This window comes from Falco cherrug, chromosome 16 (genome assembly GCF_023634085.1).
Source record: "Falco cherrug isolate bFalChe1 chromosome 16, bFalChe1.pri, whole genome shotgun sequence".
Classification (NCBI taxonomy): domain Eukaryota; kingdom Metazoa; phylum Chordata; class Aves; order Falconiformes; family Falconidae; genus Falco; species Falco cherrug.
The window spans coordinates 4471029-4489777 of record NC_073712.1 but is presented as its reverse complement, the minus strand read 5'-3'; the positions used below and the strand labels follow the sequence as shown (position 1 = coordinate 4489777).

Sequence of the window (18749 nt, the reverse complement as noted above, 5' to 3'; positions counted from 1 at the left end):
GTCAGCCAGGGATACAAGAGGAAGCTTTCGGGAGGGATGTGCTGGCAGGCTCCCTCCGTACCCTGCTGAGCTGGTGCAAGTATTGCCTTGTGTGTGATGGTGATGGGGCATGCCCTGGCATTTAGCTGTGAGCAGGATGAGGTGAGCCAGTAATTTAGTTTTAATTCTCAGGTCTCTGGCAGCAGCTAAGTGCTCTGATCCGCCATGGGAAAGAGCTCAGAGTGATTCATGCCCTCCTTGACACTGTCAACGTTACACTTTGTTACTGAATCAGGGATGGGCTTTATTGCTGGTGGAGATGAAGAAAGCCCTCTCCTGATGTGCCAGTGGGATTGTAGTGACTTCATTATTGTTTCTCATCAGGAAAGCTAAAGAAAAACTATCCAGGGTGTTCAGAAAATCTGCCTTCCATTTTGGGAGGGAGGGGATGAGAAACTCGTGATAGTTTTGATGTCCTATTGTGAAAGTGAAGTTACTGTGTGCGGTTTTATGGCCCCTGCTAAAGCGGAGGGCTGGGTGCTGGATCTGTGCTCCTTCCCTCACCAGCTGACCTTCGGGCAGGCTTGTCTCAGCCCCCCTGGCTGTAACCTGAGGGCAGTTGCTTTTTTCAAGGGGGGGGCTGTGATTTTTGTGTCACCAACTATGAGAAAGAGTGATCCTGATGCAAATGATGCTCCCGTGCAAGGGACTGGGGTTATTTTTTTAGATCTTACACTCATGCCCTCCCCTGGCTGTACCTGGGCTGCTTGGCAGCATGGGGAGCACTCTCCATGCTTGTGGTAGTGTGGCGGGAGCCTCGGCTTCTGGGGCAGAGGATTTGCTTTGTTTTTTTCACCCTCTTCTGAGCAGCTGCAGCTCTCAGTGCCGTGTCAGACCTGGGAGGTGCAGGAGGGCGTGCGGCACTGGGTGGGATTCACTCTCTGCCCTGAACTTGCTGGCTTGCCCCTCTCGTCAGGGGGCTGGTGATGCTGGGTTCGTTGCCAGCGCTTGGCTGCCTTGCAAATCATCCCATGTTGCAGGTAGCGATACGAAACGGGGCTTTTCCATGGGGCTGGGAGGAGCAGCTAAGCCTGGGTAATGTCAGGGAGGGTACATGGGTTCAAGTAGCATCATGTTCGCAACATCTTTGTTTAATATGTTAGTCCAGTTAGTCTGCATAACTGTGTCTAAAAATAGAACATATTTTCTCCCAAGTCCTCTAGTTCAAAGCCTCGTAAGCCGTTTTCTTTTTTAGTGTTGGTTTCTTACTGCTCTCCTGAGCCTGAAATTCATACAAGGCTATTTGCAAAGTTATCAGGAAAACCAAGAAGAGTGAATGAACTCTGTCGAATCCTTAAGTTTCAACCACCTGAGAGGCAAGTTCATTAAAGTTGCACTAACTTTAATGAGGCTGCAGTGGCAGCCTCTTAAGGGTGGATTAAGCAAGCTGAGTAAACAAGCCACCTTATGGCCACCACAGCCCTTTTTCTAGCATCAGATTCATGCATTGTCATAAAAGCTTGGGGTCGTCGGCCTCTGGCTGCAGGTGACCTAAGGTAAAGGTGACATTGTGATGCTCAAAGCCTGGTGAGGCACTGGGGCCATCTTTGACGGGTCACCCAGGGGTTTGCTTTACCTCCCAGTTTGCAGAAGCTGCCAGAGCCTGGGGGAGACTGCTGCAATCGCACGTGGTGGCTGTCCCTGCCACCTCCCCGCGGCACCGGGGGTGTCACCCCAGCCTATGGTTTCAGCATGCGGTAGAGGGAGTGTGTGTTTAAATTTCAGAGCTGTTGCTGGATCCAGCCCAGTTCTCCCAGAGGCATAAATATCTGGCCTTCAGCACAGCCGTGGAAATTCGTGTTGTGTTCTCTTGCAGATTACTTCAGTTTTCAGCTCTCTGTGCTGACATGGTAACTGAACGGTGGCTTTCAGCGACAGGCAGACAGGAACAGCTGCTCCGGAGAGGTAACCCTTCCCTTTCGCACGCGGGCAGTCTACCAAAGCACTTATCCTACGTATGTTTTTAAAAACTTGGGGTAGGGAAGAGCCTAGGTAGTGTGGCTTGCTTTCAGCAAGTTTCACTTGTGTCCACGAGCTTAAATTTAAGTTTCTTTTCAATTTTGGACTCTATGCCTTAGTTTTGTTCAGTTTCTGAATATGATCTTTATGGATTTATGCTTAGGAGTACGCTGTGAGTATCGTGGTCAAATCCTGTTCTTCTAAGCCAACTGTTTCCGTCAGAGTATAGTGACTTAATGTTTGGTTATTTCACTGATTTTTTTTTTTTTTTTTTGACTGAAATTGACTCTTGTAGGCTGGGGAGGGCACATGAGAGCAGGCCCCATACTTGGGTAACCAGTCACCTAACGGATCTGGCTGTGCAGGTCTGGCAGCAGTACCAATACCGTCTAGCGCTGTGTAACTGCATTACCGGGACAAAGCTGAGCAGGTTGCAGCAGAGCGAGGACAGGGGTTTGGAGGAGGTGGTCAGCATGGGCTGGGGTGGATGTTGTCTTGCCTGCAGACCTCTGAAGCGATGCCTGAAAGTCTTCGCTGCGGTCATGCTGCACTCAGATGCTGCACGTATCTTCTATCGGTGCTGGTGCTGGCTGCGCGTAGAGGGTGGGTTTATTTTTGCCGCGACACACGTCTAAGGTGTTTAGCTGGATGGAGATGTTTTCTGTGTCAAGTTTGTGCAACTGTTGTGTTGTCTCTGTTCTGGCATTCGAGACATGGACTTCCAAGGATCGTCGCCGGGCGTGGAGAGGATTTTGTAATGAGCCGCATGAGGCTTTGCTGATCAGAAGAGCATTGTTGTACAGAATTGCTTACTGATGTTAATGGTCTCCATCTCTCTAGTGTGTTGCCCGTTGACAAATATGTATTTTTGTACAGTACATCTTACTGCCTTTCGGGGAATATTTCATCTGTGGCTATTGAATTATGAACTGGAAATGTGCAAATGTTTTTAGAGACAGAGGAATTAGCACAACATTAGACTCTTGGGCTTCTTTGTGCAGCAGGGACCTGACATGCAAATGATTTTTTAATTGGATGAGATAATGTTACAGTGCTTATGCCTGAAAGGTTATTTGCTGCCAGAACCCAGGCTGGCTTGCCCTGACTATGAAATTTTAAAGATGTTGGTTTATTTTGTGATTTGTATTGGCTCTCTTTCTTCCTAGCAGGAATGACTGCCCTTGCTGATAGCCACAGATTTGTCAGGCTGTGTAGCTGCTTTCTCATCAGGCGCTGCAGAGCAATCTCTGCTTTTCTAGAAGTGTCATTATTCAGGGATATACTGCTTATCACTGCTGCAATAATTTTGGAGACTCTGGGAAAGTCTAGACAAGCAGAAGTGATTTCAATAGTGAGTACAAATAAGATTTTTCTGTAGAACTAATTTTATTTTATAGTCTGAAATCCACTTGCATTGGCAGAATGCCTAGGAAATTACTTTCCCAAAGCAGAGTTTGGCGTGGAATGATTGATGCCAATATGAAGCCTTTTGGTCAAGGAGATTGTGAAATGCATCTTCCCCAAAATAAATGTTTTGGGATGACGTTCACTGGGCCATGCTTGATTGCAGGAAGGGTTTAGAGCAGAAGTGGTTCAAGATGTATCTTAGTTTCAGGAAGCCTTCTTGAAATGCTCTAATATTCGCTGTTATGATCATAGCGTCTGGAAAATGTCTGTGTCCTCCAAGGTTTGGCCAAGAGCTTGTGAACATCAGACATCATTTGAGTCAGATCTTTCGAACTGGCTTTGCAAAGGGCCCTGCAGTGCATGTGTGTGTCGGAATGCTTCCCTGGGGATCCCCGTGGACAGGTTCTGCTCAAAGGTTTGGGTTTTGCAGCAGTCGTGGTTTGCAGGGGAATCCTCACTGGGGGTGAGGTGGCAGGGTAAAAGCACAAGCCAGAAACACAAACATTTCTTGTGGTGCTGGGTCAAGCCAGAACGTATCTCTGAGGCTTGTGGAGAGCAACAGCCAGATAATGTCCATGCTAACCAGAATCGTTGCCCTCATGCTGCATTTTCTGGTTTACCCTGGCCTGGAAACTGGAAGTTGGAATAGCAAAAACCAGAACATGTACATTCAACCCTGTAATGTAGATGTGGGATGGAGACAGGAAACGGTTCTGGTAGTTTAAATGGGCAGATGAGCTTTCCTACCTGAGCTGGTAGGGAAGCATTGCCCTGATGGTCTGTCAAGACAAACTTTGCTATGAACCATACTACTGCCTAATGAATGTCTCATTAGGAAAAGGCTTTGTCAGGCTGAAGAGAGGACGGGTGAAATGGCGTGAAAATAAGCAGTGTTTTGTGCAGTCACCTCGGTGATGGGAACCTAAGCTCAAACCCCTATCCTGCCTGACCTTTTACAAACGTTTTTTTTGGTGCAGCTCTTGATTTCACCTTAATGCAAGCCTGGAATATTTCTGAAAATGCCCAAATCTGCTTTTCACCTTTAAGTTGATTTTATGGATTCTGCTAGAGCTGTTGGACCTTCAAGGGCTGTTAACCCCGTGAGGGCTGATGGTCAGAGACCCGCATCTCTGAAAAAAAATACATGGGTTCTGATGTGCATGGGGTAGGTGTTGCGTTGTGGAACTTTGGGACACAGGGATCTCTGGAAAAGGGTAGCTGGTGAGCGTGAGCTTGGGGCTGAAGCTGGTGGAGCCTGCTGAGCTCCCAGCAGCTGGCTGTTGGGTAGTGGTGGTCACTGGTTTGCTGTGTGCCTCTGCTGCTCTCTCTGTACCCCCAAGATAGTGCCAAAGACATGAGGATGTTATGAAAGGTGCTGATGCTTTGCTCGAGCATTTTGTTTTCTAGGGGCAGAGGTGGAAATCCAAATGGTCAGAGGACACTGCCATCCCTCATTGACAGAGGAGTCTTGGCAGGATCACGCTGATATGATTGCTGCTTGTATCGCTGCTGAAAATGCAGGGAAACTTCTGTTCCTCCAGTCAGCTCTTGGTGTGTGAATGTGGCCAAAAATAGTAAGGAAACATCATTCCCCTCTAGTTCCCTGAGAGGCTATTGAACTAGTTTGTGTAGCAAAGTTATTCTAATGTTCTCTGGAGTTTTCCATATGGAGATGTATCCAGCCAAACTCGGCCTCCCTCTTTTTTTCCTGCCTTGTGGTTGAACTGGAGGTGCAGCGAACATGGTGATTTTTTTTTTTTCTAACCGCTTCGGTGCGTATGTCCCCAGGCCCTGCTGAATCATCTGAACTTGTGCCTGGGCATAATCGCTCACTGTCAGCTGCATCCTGGGATCAGAGCGGCGTGGCTGGTGCCCAGGATATTTTGCTAAGGTCTACAAAACCAGTAGCGCTTTTCTGGGAGTCCGAGTGTAAGCATAACAAAACTTACAGGCTGGTGCATTTATTTTATTTATATTTTTTTCTTGGTCAGCCCATGGGATCTAAAATCTCTGTCGCTGCAAAGAAGAGAAGGCTTGCTACTGTTTTTGTGGGCGTTTTCCTGGATCTGAGAGCACTGGCAGCCTAGCAATAAAATTTGCTGGCCTGCCGGGTAGTTGGCTCCCGATGGCAGGCTGCACGCACATGTGTGTGATCCAGAGCGACGCATTGGCCTGCTGCTGCTTTTCTACCCCTTGTTGCTTTTCTGGGGAGCTGATTGCCCCATCCAAAGCAGAGGTGACACTTGCTGGTGTCCCAGCAACACTGAGACTTCAGGGAAAAGTAAGATGAGTCCTGGTGTGCGCAGCACTGCCAAATGACAGCCTAAATCACTGCCAGCAGTGCTCCTGATTGCAGTGACAGCTTGTTCCACTTGACGCTTCCCTGGTTTTCCATTTAAACGCTGCTCTGAGTCTGTAACACCCTGTGCCCACTGTTTGCCTTTGGGAGTGTTGTTGCTGTTCCCGTGAGCTCCCCTCCCTCGTCAGCCCGGTGCTATAATTACTGATGTTCCTGAAACCAGATCTTTCCATGTGTCCTCCTCAGGTCCGGGAGGACAAGGGGGCCGTAAGCTAACCCAGTGCCCTGGAGTAAAGCACAAGACTTCAGGGATTTTGGAAAGCATCAGCTTACAGTGGTTTGGTGGGTTCTTTGAGCCGTCAACCTCTTCACCTTCGGCTTGGTAAAGGAAAAGGGAATATGTGCCAGAGAAGCCACCTGGGATTTTCAGAGAAGAAGCAGGGATGTGAAAGCTGGCACCAGTGGAGCAGCAAGTGGAGGCTGCTGGAGGAGCACAAATCGGAGTTGCTGGGCTGGGTGGTGGGTCCCTAGTCCTACCAGGAGACGGGAGCAAGCCCGTGGGTTCAGCGTTCCCTGCGGACACTCAGCCATCTCTGCAGCCCTGTGCAAGCTGCTCTGTGCCTCTCTCTTAGCAGCGTGCGTGCTCGGTTTGCAGCCGTGTTCCCAAAGCAGTGCCATGGCTTTACAGCCACCTCTGCTGTACCCGGGGGTGCGGTGGGGATGATCCTCTCTCCTTAGCAAACTTAAAGACCTTCTCAAATAGCAACACTTCTGTGCTGTTTCAAGCTCTGAGAAGCCCCGGTGGTGTCACCTGTCTGGTACCTGCTTGTTTCGTGGCTGTGGTCCTCATTCCAGTGGGGCAGATCCTGGGTGCTCTGGCCTGTCCTGGGTTGACAGCAAAACACAAATATCAGTCAGCAACTGCCAGGATGAGATGTGCCAGTTTATTTGCTGAAAGTAATCCTAGAGATGCTTCGTTTAGGAATGTACAACAGGAGAAGACGGTCACAAGCAGTGGGGTGTGCTGACCTGCGGCTGAGGCAGCCAGAGTTGCGAGCGTGACTGCGAACCGGTGTCCAAATCTGTAATACAGGAATAAACAGTAACGCTTGGCATCGATATGTTCCTCTGTGCTTCCAAAACATGCCAGCTCTGTGAGCTAATGCAGCAAGGAAAGGATCAGGAAGGAAGCACTGTAAAAGTCCTGGGCTGTTTTTTTTTGGGGGGGTAGGTCGGGGTTAGGGTGGGGTTTTTTTTTTTTATGATGAAGCAAATGGAGGTGTGGGGGTTGACAGGATTTGCTGAAGGTCATGAAGCAGGACTTCAAGTAAAAGCTAACAACTGCTCGGCTTTTTACTTCCCGCCCTGCTGTTACCTCTTCTGCAAAAGGCAGTGGTGGAGCCCGGCTCATCAGAGGCTGAGGAGGGCAGGGAGTCTCTCCACTGGAAAGGTGTGCAGGGATGATTGTTGTAGGAGCATTAACCTTCTCCCAGTACCTGCCATCTCAAGATTTCAGAGCACATCTGCTATGTGCTTGGAGCTGCTGGAGCCAGGGATGTTTGCAGCTCCTGATGGATGGATTGAAAGAGAAGAGCAGCCAGGCAGGACCCCCCTTTTGCATGTGCTTTGAATTCATTGCCCAAAGTCTGACTTGCTTCTGTTTCTGTGATACCTCTTGTTCTCTGGAAAAAAACAGCACACGTGAGCAAGCAGGAAGTTCCTTTTGGAGCAAAATATCATAACCTGGTTTGGGGGACAGCATCAGCTGTGGTACAAAAAGAGAAGAGTCTGGCGAGTTTTGTAAGCTTTTTAACCTTCCCCCTCCTCAGTGTCCAGGAAGTGGGTGAGTTAAAACACACTGTAGATATGTGATTCATTTTGGCAAGCCTGGCTGCTCAAGGCAAGTGAGGGAACCTCCTGCACCCTCTGTCACATGTTCCTGAGTAATTAGTAGCAACGCGGTAATAGCCGCTCTGGCAGCACCCTGCTGTTTAGTCGGCTGGGATCACACTTGGTGAAACACAGGTAGCCCGCACAGGGCAGCGTCGGGGGGTTCACAGGACTGGACTGGGGCATGGGGCCGTGGCTGGCCAGAGATGGTTCAAGGGGAAGATCTGGCCCTCACGTGTCAGCACTGGCCAGGGCTGCGTGGAAGGGCTCTTCCTTGCTAGCTCTAGTAGTCCATTTCAGCGTGTAGCTTGCCTTGCAGCCAAGACTTTGAGTAAGGGAGCAAGCACTTGGGTATTAAGTGTTGCTGACATCTCATTAGCTAATGAGGGGATATGTTCATCTTTCAGGAACAAAACCAAACATGTTTTCAATGTTTGGCTCTCCTGTTTTGTGCACTTAGTTACCTTTCCTGTACTGCAGCATCTGCTTAGCTCTTCTTTGGCTTTTAGTAGTAGTAGCGGACGTGTAGGAGGAGGAAAAGAAACTGGTACTTGATCAGCAGATACTGAAGCAGTGCCAGAACCCAAGGGATGCTTGCAAATGATGGCCAACAAGCAACAATCACATTTTTTAATGGATTCATTTCAGTTTTTGTTTGTGGATTCGATATGCGCTACATGTCACAGAAGGTGCTGCTGTAGAGAGGGCTGAGTTCTCGTCTTGCCCCTTCCAAAAGGATTCACTTTGTTGCCTGTGAATTTGGCTAATATTTTTGTCCAGAGGAATAAAAACGCAAGCCTGAAGTGCTCCTGTGGTAAATTGCTTTACTTTGTGATTCCTGGTGACCTCTTTTACAGTAACTTGAACAACTGCTTTGAGCCCATAGACTCTCTGGCTTGGCCCTTGGTAGGTTTGGACTTTTTTTTTGGCACTTTGCTTTACCTGGAAACTCCTGACTTGCAGAGAGGGATCTTGTGAGGTGACACTCCGGACTGAAGCGGGGGACATCTGTATAACTATATTAGAAATAAATCTCTGCTCTCCTGGAGAGGAATGGAGACAGTTGTCCTCTCTCCACCTCCATGAACACACCAAAATTGTCTTTTGTTTGAGCTCACCATCACTGAAACTAGGCCTGGTTGAAAACATGAGGTCCTTCTCATTACAAGCACTTCCTTCTCTGGTTTGGTGGCTGTCTGGCTGCCAGCACCTGGGTGTCTGTGTTGAAACACACATCTCCTCCTTGTGGCACTTTGCGTGTGGGACTCTTCTCTGCTTCTCTGAACTTGGCTCCAAGGTCTACATGCCAGTCAGCGGTGAGGAGCTGCCGGGCCAAAAGGGCACAAGCTGTGGGCTGATGAATGGAGGCTCGGATCTTGTTTGGCTGTGGAGAAGTACTGCCTTCTTGCAGGGGGTCCACGCTGAAGATTTGTCTCATTTTAATTTTTATTCCTGTGGTTTTTCCTCCTCTCGTTGTGCCATGTCTCACCCCGTTCCCACTGTACGGTTTAGCTTGGCATAGATGCCAGCTTCTGCTTCTAGTAAAGATAAACCTGCTGCCCGTGCTGTTTGCAGTGTGGGAGCGGGGCAGCCAGCAGGCATCTGCCCAAGCCTGGAGCCAGCAAACAAACCCACCCTCCGCCGGCTGCAGGCTCCCAGGAGGGAGGTGGCTATCTCAGCCAGGGTCACCAAAGCTCCTTGGAGCGGGGGTTGAGGCAAGGGCAGAACAAGTCACGAGATGCCTGTCCTCTTGCTAGTTCCCATCCTGTAGGAAGAGGAAGGGAAACAGCTTTGCCGGTTTCTCCGGAGAAGCTTAGGAAGGAATTCAAGGTCCCCGTCCTTGTTTCCATCCTCTCTTTCCATCGCTGCCCTGTGACAGCTGCCAAATGGAAAAAGGGGGTGGCTACTCCAGTCAGGAATCTGGCTTCTCCCTGCAGCTCAAAGCTTGTGTGCTGTGCTCCCATGGGTGGCTTTTTAGCCAAGGGGAGGAGACCAGGTTGTCCCTCCTCTGGCTCTGCCTGCTTGGCAGCTGGATGTGGAGGCACCGAACCGCTGGATAGGTCCTGGGGTTGAGATGGGCCCTTTGGCCATCGACTGCCTTCCAGGCAGCCATCCCCCGTACCGTCCCGCCGAGATGCAGGGCTGTGACAACCCTGCCCGTGGCTGTGCTGGCAGGGCAGGTCCCTCCTCGTGCTCAGAGGGACAGAGTTTGGACCAACCTCTGGGAGCTCCAGCTTCCCAGGACACCCAGCTCTGAACCGCAGGGCTGGCAGGGGCATGGAGGAGTGTGTGTGAAACCTTGGAAAATCCCAGTCTCTGCGTGCTGCCGGCTCGGAGGGGAGGGCGGGGGGTCTGCATCTTTCTGGGGGCCCTGCCAAGCCGGCTCGCTCCGTGCCGGGGTGTGCAGGCACAGCCTGTGCCCTGCCTTTCATCCAGGTGGTGGTGGCTGCCTTGGCCTTTCATTTTCTGAAGGCAGGGGGTGCAGCCTCCTGTTGAAATCAATCCCTTTTCCCCCCTCCTCTCCCTCTATCTCTGTGGTTTAGAAACCAGGGAAATGGGAAAGGGAAAGGCAGGTGTGCAAACAGCTCGCTCAGCTTCCCTCGGCCCAGGCCCCTGTACTCTTGGCCTGCAAGGAGATATTAAAACAATACATTCGGAGCCTTCTGGTGAAAACTTTTCTCTCTCTGGCTGTCCAGCCACTCTTGAAGGGTGGGACCTGAATCCTTATCCTTCCCGTAATGCCTGTGGGCACATGGGGAGCCTTAGCTGGTGCCTGGTGTTGCTGTCTGTGTACATATTGCCCTCTGCTTTCCCTCTGCTTTCCCTCTTCTCAGGGCTGTATGCCTATCTCCAGGCACACCAAGTCCCAGCACAGTTTTGAGTTGCTTTGGTGGGTTTTGAGGAGCAAAGCTGTGTGTCACAAACTCACTGCCACCTCAGGAGTACGCAGCCCTGAGTAGACCCGATGCATAGAGGACAGCATGCCAGGGATGCCGCTGAAGGGGTATGTCCACGTTGTTCCAGCGGCACTGTGCCATGAGGGATCTGGGGCAAAGCAGAGGGCTCGATCTGCACTGGGCTTAAAGCAGGTGGCTGTGCTGGATGCTGGGACAAAGGAGAGCTAATAAGAAGCTCGTTAAGCTGCTGCTGGATGTATTTTCCACTGTAGACTAGTTTCTCCTGCCGCGAGCTTCCCGCACTAACTGCTGTTCCAGGCAAAAGCGTTTTCCTGATGTTTGTACATTCATTTATATATAGCCTTCAAAACGATCAAGCTCGTTACCCTCCTCCCTCCGATGAATAGGTGTTCCTGCCTGTGTGCCATGTCCCACCGCGCGGGATGTGTGAGTGGAGGCCAAGGATAACACAGCCCTTCAATGGTCCCTTAGTGCTCTTGTGGAGGCGCGGGAAGGGAGCGCTCTGCCCTTGTCTAAGCACCCCTCTGCCTGCTGCTGCTGTACAGGAGAGCAGGGCAGTCGCGTTTGCCTTTGACATACCTCTCCTGGACACAAAGCCATCTGCCCTGCAGTCTGAATTGCCAGCATGGAGAGGAAAAGCAAAAGCCCCCTCACCCGTGGGAGACCCAGGCTCCGAGGCAGCGCTGGCTCCAGGCCGTGACTTGTGTCCTGGCTTTGCAACGTGTTTGCGTTCAACCTCCCCGCTCACGTGTTTTGTTCTCTCCCTCGGCTGCTTGCTTCATCTCGCAGGGAGCTCTGACCTTGCTCAGCGCTGATGGCTTTCCAGCGAATCCAAGGAGCTGGCTGCGGCTCAAGTTCAAAGTGCCAGGTGTGAGGGTCTGCTGCAGGAGGGAAAACGAGCCCAGGGAGTCCTGGGTCACTGCTGCCCTCCCTGAGCAAGCCCTGTGCTGTGGCGTGGGCTTGGGCAGGGGGTGCAGACCATCCTAGCGTGTGGGGGCTGCCCTGGTGCGAGTCCCCTGCGAGTAGCTTACTCGCTTCACATTCAGGCAGGTGGCTTGAAGATGCTGCATGAGTTTAACTTGTGCCTGCACGTTGAGGCTTTCCTGGTGAAAGCTGGATTTCAGTGGCTTTTTTGATGGATTTTTCTCCACTTAAAAATAGCTCTTTTAAGGTAGTGGATGCAACTCTACATGAACTGGGCTTGAGATATTAATTACTCAGAAGTCAGTTTAGGAATGAAGATCTGGAAGTAAATGAGTGCCGGGATGTTGCAGCATGAGCTGGACACTCAGGCAAGATCTGACACGGTTAGGAGGGAGGTGGGAACAGCTCTGCCATGATCATGGTACCGGTGATGCATCGCTTGCACGGCTTGAGGTTTTCCTGGGCTGTTTGGGATGGACTAAGGCAAACAAGGAGCGGAAGTGCGCAGGGGGAGGATGGGGCCGTTCCTCCCACAGGAAACCCGGGATTAGGACACTAGCTGGATTGTGTGGTCCTCACGATCACGCTGCTGGACCCCGTGGCTGAGCACAGCCCGGCAGCTGCACGGAGCAACAGCAACACGTTCAACCCAGCAGTTCTTGGCAGAGGAGCCGAGGCCAGTTACAACACGAGTGAAAATAAACACAAATGCTGTAACTGGCAGCGCTGTAACGGGAAGGAGGGTGAGCATGGGGGCCAGCAGGAAGCCATTGGTCTTGCAGATGGCTTGCACAGGCCGGGGGCTTTCAGCCACCGCCTGCTGCTGCACAGAGCCCTGCTTCCCCGGCATCCCCCATCTACAGGCATGGAGCTGCTGTGTGGGGATGGAGGGTGAAGCCAACCCAACCTTAATCTTTCTGGTGCTGTTGGCTCTGTCAAACCCCAGTCTTGGCTACCATCGTGACATCCCAGGGCACCGGCAGCTCTGGGGGACGTTGCCGGGGGCACTCTTTCTGCTGTGGGACTTGCAAGCTGGGGAGCCCAGATCCCTGGGTGGTGTCTGGGCTGGTTTGTGATCAGGGCTCTGTCTGCTGGGCTTTAAATATGATTCTGGTGAGCTTTTGCTTCCTGGAGTCCTACAGAGTGTTTATACCGGAACACAAAGTGACCTTTAAAAGGTCCCAGGTTCTGCTTGTCTCCCTGGATAAGGAGAGCAAGCAGAGCAGGACCGGCGTGGTTACACACTGCCCTGCTGCTAAGGTGCTCTGCGTGGGCGTTCAGAGCTGAGGCCGCGCGTTTCTCCCTCTGTCCCGCAGGCTAGCAGGAACAGCCTGGTAGGGTCCATCTCGGATAGACGCGGATGATGCCAGAGCTATGACAGCGATTGCAGTCTTGGCACTGAGGGGTGATCAATTATGGAACAACTACAGGAGGAAGTACCTGAGGTCAGGAAAAAGGAGGAGGAAGAGGAAGAGGCAGTGATGGTGGCAAGTGGAGCCTCAGACCCAAGTGGAGGACCAGACAGCTCGCTGCCTTCGAGCAGCTACACAGGTGAGTGAAGCCACGGGAGCTCATCTGTCCCCAGAGCATACAGGCATCCACGTCCTCCGGGCAGCGTGCTCGGCTGCAAGGGCAGCGGACCTGCCCACGAATGGAGTTTGGCTTGTTTTAATCTCTTCCCTTTGTGAAATAACGCATCGAGAGCCAAGTTATGGAGAGGCTTATTTCTTCCTCTGCAGTCACTGCACAGCCATTGGCAGCAGGTTGGGAGATGGGAGTTAAAAGAACAGGCCAGTAACATTGTGCCCCAGAGTGAGGGGACTCCCAGGGTGCCTGAGAATGCCTCTCTGGCCACTTCTCGAAGTCCTCAGTGCAAACTGATTGTAGGAACTGGGGGAGAAGATTTGTTGCTGCTGAAGAGGCTCCCCCAGAGCCCTGGGCGTTCCAGCTGGGCAGCCCCGTGCCAGCCACCTGCCGACTGGGGATTATAAAATTTGCTGGTTGGGTTTCATTGCCTAGACATGAATGCCAGAAGGAAGAAATCAGTATTGATGTGCAGTCTCTCAGCTGCTGGGTGCACTCGGGGCACTCTTGGCTCTGGATACGGCATCTGCCTGCAGCCAGTTAACTGCCCAGATGCGATGCCAACGGCAGGCTGGGACAGTGCTGGAAATCCCTCGTCAGCCCCATGGCTGGAGGAGTTAGATGCTGGATTTGTGGCTACTACATGAAAGGACACATCCCTTTGTGTGTTTGCAGACCTTTCGCAGAGCTCCTCTCCCTCCCTATCGGACCAACTGCAGATGGGCTGTGAGGAAGCGGCCTTGGGAGCACTGAACGTGGAGTGCAGGGTCTGCGGAGACAAAGCCTCGGGGTTTCACTATGGTGTGCACGCCTGTGAGGGCTGCAAGGTACGCACACCCTGGGGGGGGCTGGGTTCAGCAACACCGGGCAGAGATTAGATCCCAGGGACCATGCCATCCCTAGATTTGCAGCAAAACAGGGAGGCGGGATTGACTGATTGTAAAAAAACTCATTTGCAGTTTTTTACTGCAGGTTGTCCAGAGGGTGTTGCAAGCACTCAGATACTGTCCTGGGAGAGGCAGCCGAGATGTGTATGGCCCAAATAGTGCCCGGTCGTGCTTTACTTTGTAAGGCAAATCCATCTGTCCCCACAGGGACCCTGGCTTTGCTTTTGAAGATGCTTTCTTTGCTGCAGATCAGCAGTGAGCCATGTGTTTATCCCCCTGGGATCACTGGCCGCAGCTGGGTTGTGCCTCCGAAATTCTTTCCCCCGCAGCAGATGCCAGTGGGGCTGCATTAGCTGCCCAGGTCCTGCCAGACATTCCTGCAGGCTGGGGCAGGCTTGTTCCTCCATCCCTCCCTGCTGGCTGCCGGCAGCATCACACACGCGGCTCTGGCACCAGACCCTGGCCTTCCCTCCGTGGTTTCCTCTCTGCAGCCCCCTTCTCCCACTGCACGACCTGTCCTTGGAACAGAGACCCTGTTTGTGTCGGTGACCCAGGGCTCCTCCTCACCCAGCTGAACCTCCGTGAGGCTCCTGGGGATAATAAACCAGCCTGGTCCCCAAACCACAGGTGCTAACACTGCTGTTCCCTCGTCCCTCTGCGCCATGTCCCACTCTGTGCCGCAGGGATTCTTCCGCCGGACGATCCGCATGAAGCTGGAGTACGAGAAGTGCGAGAGGAGCTGCAAGATTCAGAAGAAGAACCGGAACAAGTGCCAGTACTGCCGCTTCCAGAAATGTCTCTCGCTGGGCATGTCACATAACGGTGAGTGTCACCACTGCCCACAGGCCTGGCCGTGGGTGCCGTGGGGCCATCTGCCCTTCTACGAAGGGTTCACACAGGGAGGCTGTATGTAGCTCGCGTTATCCCGTGGCTCCCTTCTTGCCAGGGAATCATCTTTCAAACCCAACGCTTTGAGCCTTTGGCTCTTCCTCCCCTTCTTCTGTACAAGAAGGGGCTGTTCATTCCCACCGTGCAGGCTGGCTGTCAGCACAGGCCATACAAGTTGACCCAGAGGGGCCTGGACACGCAGGTGGCTCTTTTGTGCTGGGATTTTTAAACTTCAAGTGTGACCGTCTTGTTCCTGGCCAAGCAGAGGTGTTTATGTGGGCAGCAGGGTTTGTGCGAGAGCCCAGAGGGTGGGGATGGGAGCTGTGTCGGCCAGGCTAGCGGAGTGGCTGGTTCATGAAGGTGTCAGTGCCAGAGGAGCTGCAGCCCTGGAGAAGCAGAGCTGCTTCCCTGGACGCAATTCCTGCGGTTGTCCTCAGTGTCCTGACCCACCGGTGTTGGTGCCCCACAGCAATCCGCTTCGGCCGCATGCCGGAGGCAGAGAAGAGGAAGCTGGTGGCGGGGCTGACGGCGAGCGAGATCAGCTGCCAGAACCCACAGGTGGCCGACCTGAAAGCTTTCTCCAAGCACATCTACAACGCCTACCTGAAAAATTTCAACATGACCAAAAAGAAGGCGAGAGGTATCTTGACCGGGAAGGCCAGCAGCACACCAGTAAGTTGCCTCCCCAGGGCAGGCAGGGTTGGCCGTGACCAGCGCGGCGGGGGCTGTTTTCTGGCAGGTGCTGCACATCTGCCTCCTGCTGTAGCTGTTCCCCATGCACCAATTCCCAGCTGCAGCCAGGTGGGCTCTGCACATCCTGCCCTTTGCTGGGAAAATTCCCATCGTGCTGTTCCGGGTGGGTGCGGATTGCGCGGGCACTCTCAGCCCCGGTGGGGAGAGAGCAGCAAAGGGACGGGCAGACAAACACGAGTGTCCTTGGCGAGGCTGGTATCTCCAGTCGCCGCGGCAGGTTCCTAACTGCTTGCTTCTTTTTCAAGCAGCCTTTTGTGATCCATGACATGGACACCTTGTGGCAGGCAGAAAAGGGGCTGGTGTGGAAACAGCTAGTGAATGGCATTCCCCCCTACAAGGAGATCGGGGTGCACGTCTTCTACCGCTGCCAGTGCACCACGGTGGAGACTGTGCGGGAGCTCACCGAGTTCGCCAAGAGCATCCCCAGCTTCCTAGGCCTCTACTTGAACGACCAAGTGACTCTGCTGAAGTACGGGGTGCATGAGGCCATCTTCGCCATGCTGGCCTCTATCATGAACAAGGATGGGCTGCTGGTGGCCAACGGGAACGGCTTTGTGACCCGCGAGTTCCTGCGTAGCCTGCGCAAGCCCTTCAGCGAGATCATGGAGCCCAAATTTGAGTTTGCTGTGAAGTTCAACGCGCTGGAGCTGGATGACAGTGACCTGTCTCTGTTTGTGGCTGCCATTATCCTGTGCGGAGGTGAGCGGGCGCTTTCGGCCACGTGAGTGTCAGGGAGAGTTCTCCCGTATTTAGAGGTGGTTTGGGGGGGGGCTGAGCTGCAGCTGCCCTGAGGTCAGCCAGGGGTGGCTTAGGGGGACGAGAGGGAAACCGAGCAGTTCGAAAACCAGAGCTTCCCCGTGGCAGTGATGCTTAGCAAGCTTGGAGCAAGAACCGGGAGTGGCATCTCCTCCTCGTGTGCTGCTGTGGGATGTGTTGTCCCAGGGCACACTTCTCCCCTTGTCTGATTGACAAGGCTGGAGTCACGGTGGGTGGGTTACTGTCCCCGTCTCCCTGTCCCCAGGAGGAGCGTGTGCTTTGGAGGGCTGCACCAAAACGCTACAGCTGCTGTGCTTCCTCCCCACAGACCGTCCTGGCCTGATGAACGTGAAGCAGGTGGAGAAGATCCAAGACAACATCCTGCAAGCGCTGGAGTTTCACCTGCAGTCTAACCACCCCGATGCCCAGTACCTCTTCCCCAAGCTGCTGCAGAAGATGGCCGACCTGCGGCAGCTGGTGACAGAGCACGCCCAGCTGGTGCAGAAGATCAAGAAGACAGAGACGGAGACATCTCTTCACCCGCTTCTGCAGGAGATCTACAAGGACATGTACTAAGGACCTGTTATTTATGAGAATGAAGCCATGGATTCCCATCAAGACTCTTTGTACAGAAGCAAAGAAATCCTTTCCCCGTGTCTTCCATTTCTTCTACTGGAAATTCTTTTCTACGTGCCCCTGACATACGGTACATAGGGCAAGATGCCATAAGATTTTGCAGCCACCACCTGCTAGGCCAGGGCTTCCGTTAACACACACTAACGAATTTACAAAGGCAAATCATAAGCTACTGTTTCCGTTACTACGGCCCAGCTCTTCAGCTGCTCCCCGGGGCCCCTGGAGCGGCCGGGCGGTTTACACGGCCCAGGTTGTGGGGTTCCTGCAGCAGCCTGGGGGGGTGGGGGGTGCTCTGGTCATTCGGAGACCCGAGTGCGGTGCGGGTATTCGGTGGGGCCAGCAACTGCGCTTACGGCGTGTTTTTATTTTCTTTTTCATATTGCACTCTGAAGACATAGTCCTGAGCTGTGAAGTCTAGGACAGTGTAATGAAAAGTTGTTTCTCTCTTTCCCAAAGAAAAGCCAGAGTATTTGAAGACGGGTAGGGCTGTCCTAGCAGAGCCCCTCAGCTGCCGCCCCTCCTCGCTGTGCGGCGTATTCCTGTCTCCAGGGTGATTGTGTGATCTCTGCCTTCCCCTGAGTGCTGGGTGTGAGCCCTCGCTCCTGGTACCCCGCTTCCAGAGGGAGCCTGCCCCTCGGCACCTCAATACGCGAGAGGGAGGGGAAGGGGAGGTGGGAGGGAAACGGTTTGATTTACAAAAATTCGCCTTCAGAGCAGAGGCTGGAGTCTGTGTGCTCGCCCAGGCTGTTCTGCACAGACGGGAGTTACCAGAAACTCTGTGCAGGGCCAGGGACTGGCCTGGGACTGGTCAGGGTTTAGGTGACAGGGCTGGCGGCTTGTCCTGCGGATCCCTTCCCCGGCCGGGGGGGCTCTGGGGGTTTTGCAGGGCAGCGCAGGCAGCAGAGGCTCCCCAGTACGGCTCCTGTGAGCACTGGTGCAAGCAAAGGCTTCGGCAGCACCAGCAAAGGGAAAGCCACAGCCGGCGCTGCCGGTACTGAAGGGGCGGTGACCTGTCTGTCAACTGCCCTGCCTCAGTTTCCCCTCTGTGAAAGAGCTGGATTGTCTCTGCTCAGAGGGGGAGCAGGAGGATTAATTAGCGCATCGGTTGCAAAGTGCTTTGCAGCTGTAAAACACAGCGTCAATGCCAAGTATTCAGAAAAGGAGAGGGAGAGGGTGGGATGCTCGAGGTGAGCAGGAGCTTCCCGGCGAGTGCAGCCGTGTCAGGGCAGCTGCCCTGTCCCCTGCCGCTGTCCCGAGTGCAGGGACAGCTCCAGGCTCCAGGCCTGCCCGAACCCAGGGCTGTTTGGGGACTTTACCTCACAACTTCTCGCAGCTGTAGTGATGCCGTGGTGCTGCCGGTGCCCGGGACAGACCCCCGCATGGGGGGCTGCGTCCCCCGGGCTCTGGGAGAGAGGATGGACCCGAGAAGGGCTCTGTCCCCTCTCAGGGTGGTGGTGTCTGACTTAAGAAGTGGCGCTTCCCTGTCTGCAGCTCGTGGTCCCATGTGTCCCGAGCAGCCTTTTTAAAATACTGATATTCCAAGGAGGGGTTGTGGGAGCAAATTAGTCGGTTTTATTTTATTTTCCTCCTCTTCAGGGTAGCAGATTTCCCTGGTGCAATAATTCCTTTAAAATCCGAAGGGGAAGAGTGCTGGGCTTCCCCTCCGTGTCGCAGGGCTGGTCGGTCCCAAACCTGCCCCTGCTGCCGCTCTCCGGCTCCTTGCCGTGCCTCAGTTTCCCTGCCCTCTGCCCGCCCAGCCCCTTCCCCTCCCTACCTCGCAGGGGTGTTATGAATTACCGTTTCTAAAGC

General features: G+C 53.2%; 1 protein-coding gene across 2 annotated transcripts; it reads left to right on the top strand.

Moving 5' to 3' along the window:
- Window positions 1-1786: 1786 nt before the first annotated feature.
- On the top strand, window positions 1787-16967 carry PPARD (peroxisome proliferator activated receptor delta). Of its 2 annotated transcripts, none has more exons than XM_005447029.4 (7): window positions 1787-1944; window positions 12753-12987; window positions 13696-13847; window positions 14591-14729; window positions 15265-15467; window positions 15794-16247; window positions 16633-16967. In XM_005447029.4, exons 2-7 carry the CDS (start codon window positions 12852-12854, stop codon window positions 16878-16880), a joined length of 1332 nt encoding a protein of 443 aa, XP_005447086.1. In that variant the 5' UTR covers window positions 1787-1944; window positions 12753-12851; the 3' UTR covers window positions 16881-16967. The 2 variants fall into 2 exon arrangements, with proteins under 2 accessions (XP_005447086.1, XP_014142008.1); XM_014286533.3 differs by having other exon boundaries at window positions 1790-1944; window positions 15797-16247.
- Window positions 16968-18749: the final 1782 nt, after the last annotated feature.

Bases quoted from the DNA above. Each gene is read 5' to 3' on its own strand.
- PPARD (XM_005447029.4), top strand. From the start codon at position 12,852: ATGGAACAACTACAGGAGGAAGTACCTGAGGTCAGGAAAAAGGAGGAG. The intron at 13,848-14,590 runs GTACGCACACCC...TCTGTGCCGCAG, and splicing joins ACGCCTGTGAGGGCTGCAAG to GGATTCTTCCGCCGGACGAT. The intron at 15,468-15,793 runs GTAAGTTGCCTC...TTCTTTTTCAAG, and splicing joins GGAAGGCCAGCAGCACACCA to CAGCCTTTTGTGATCCATGA.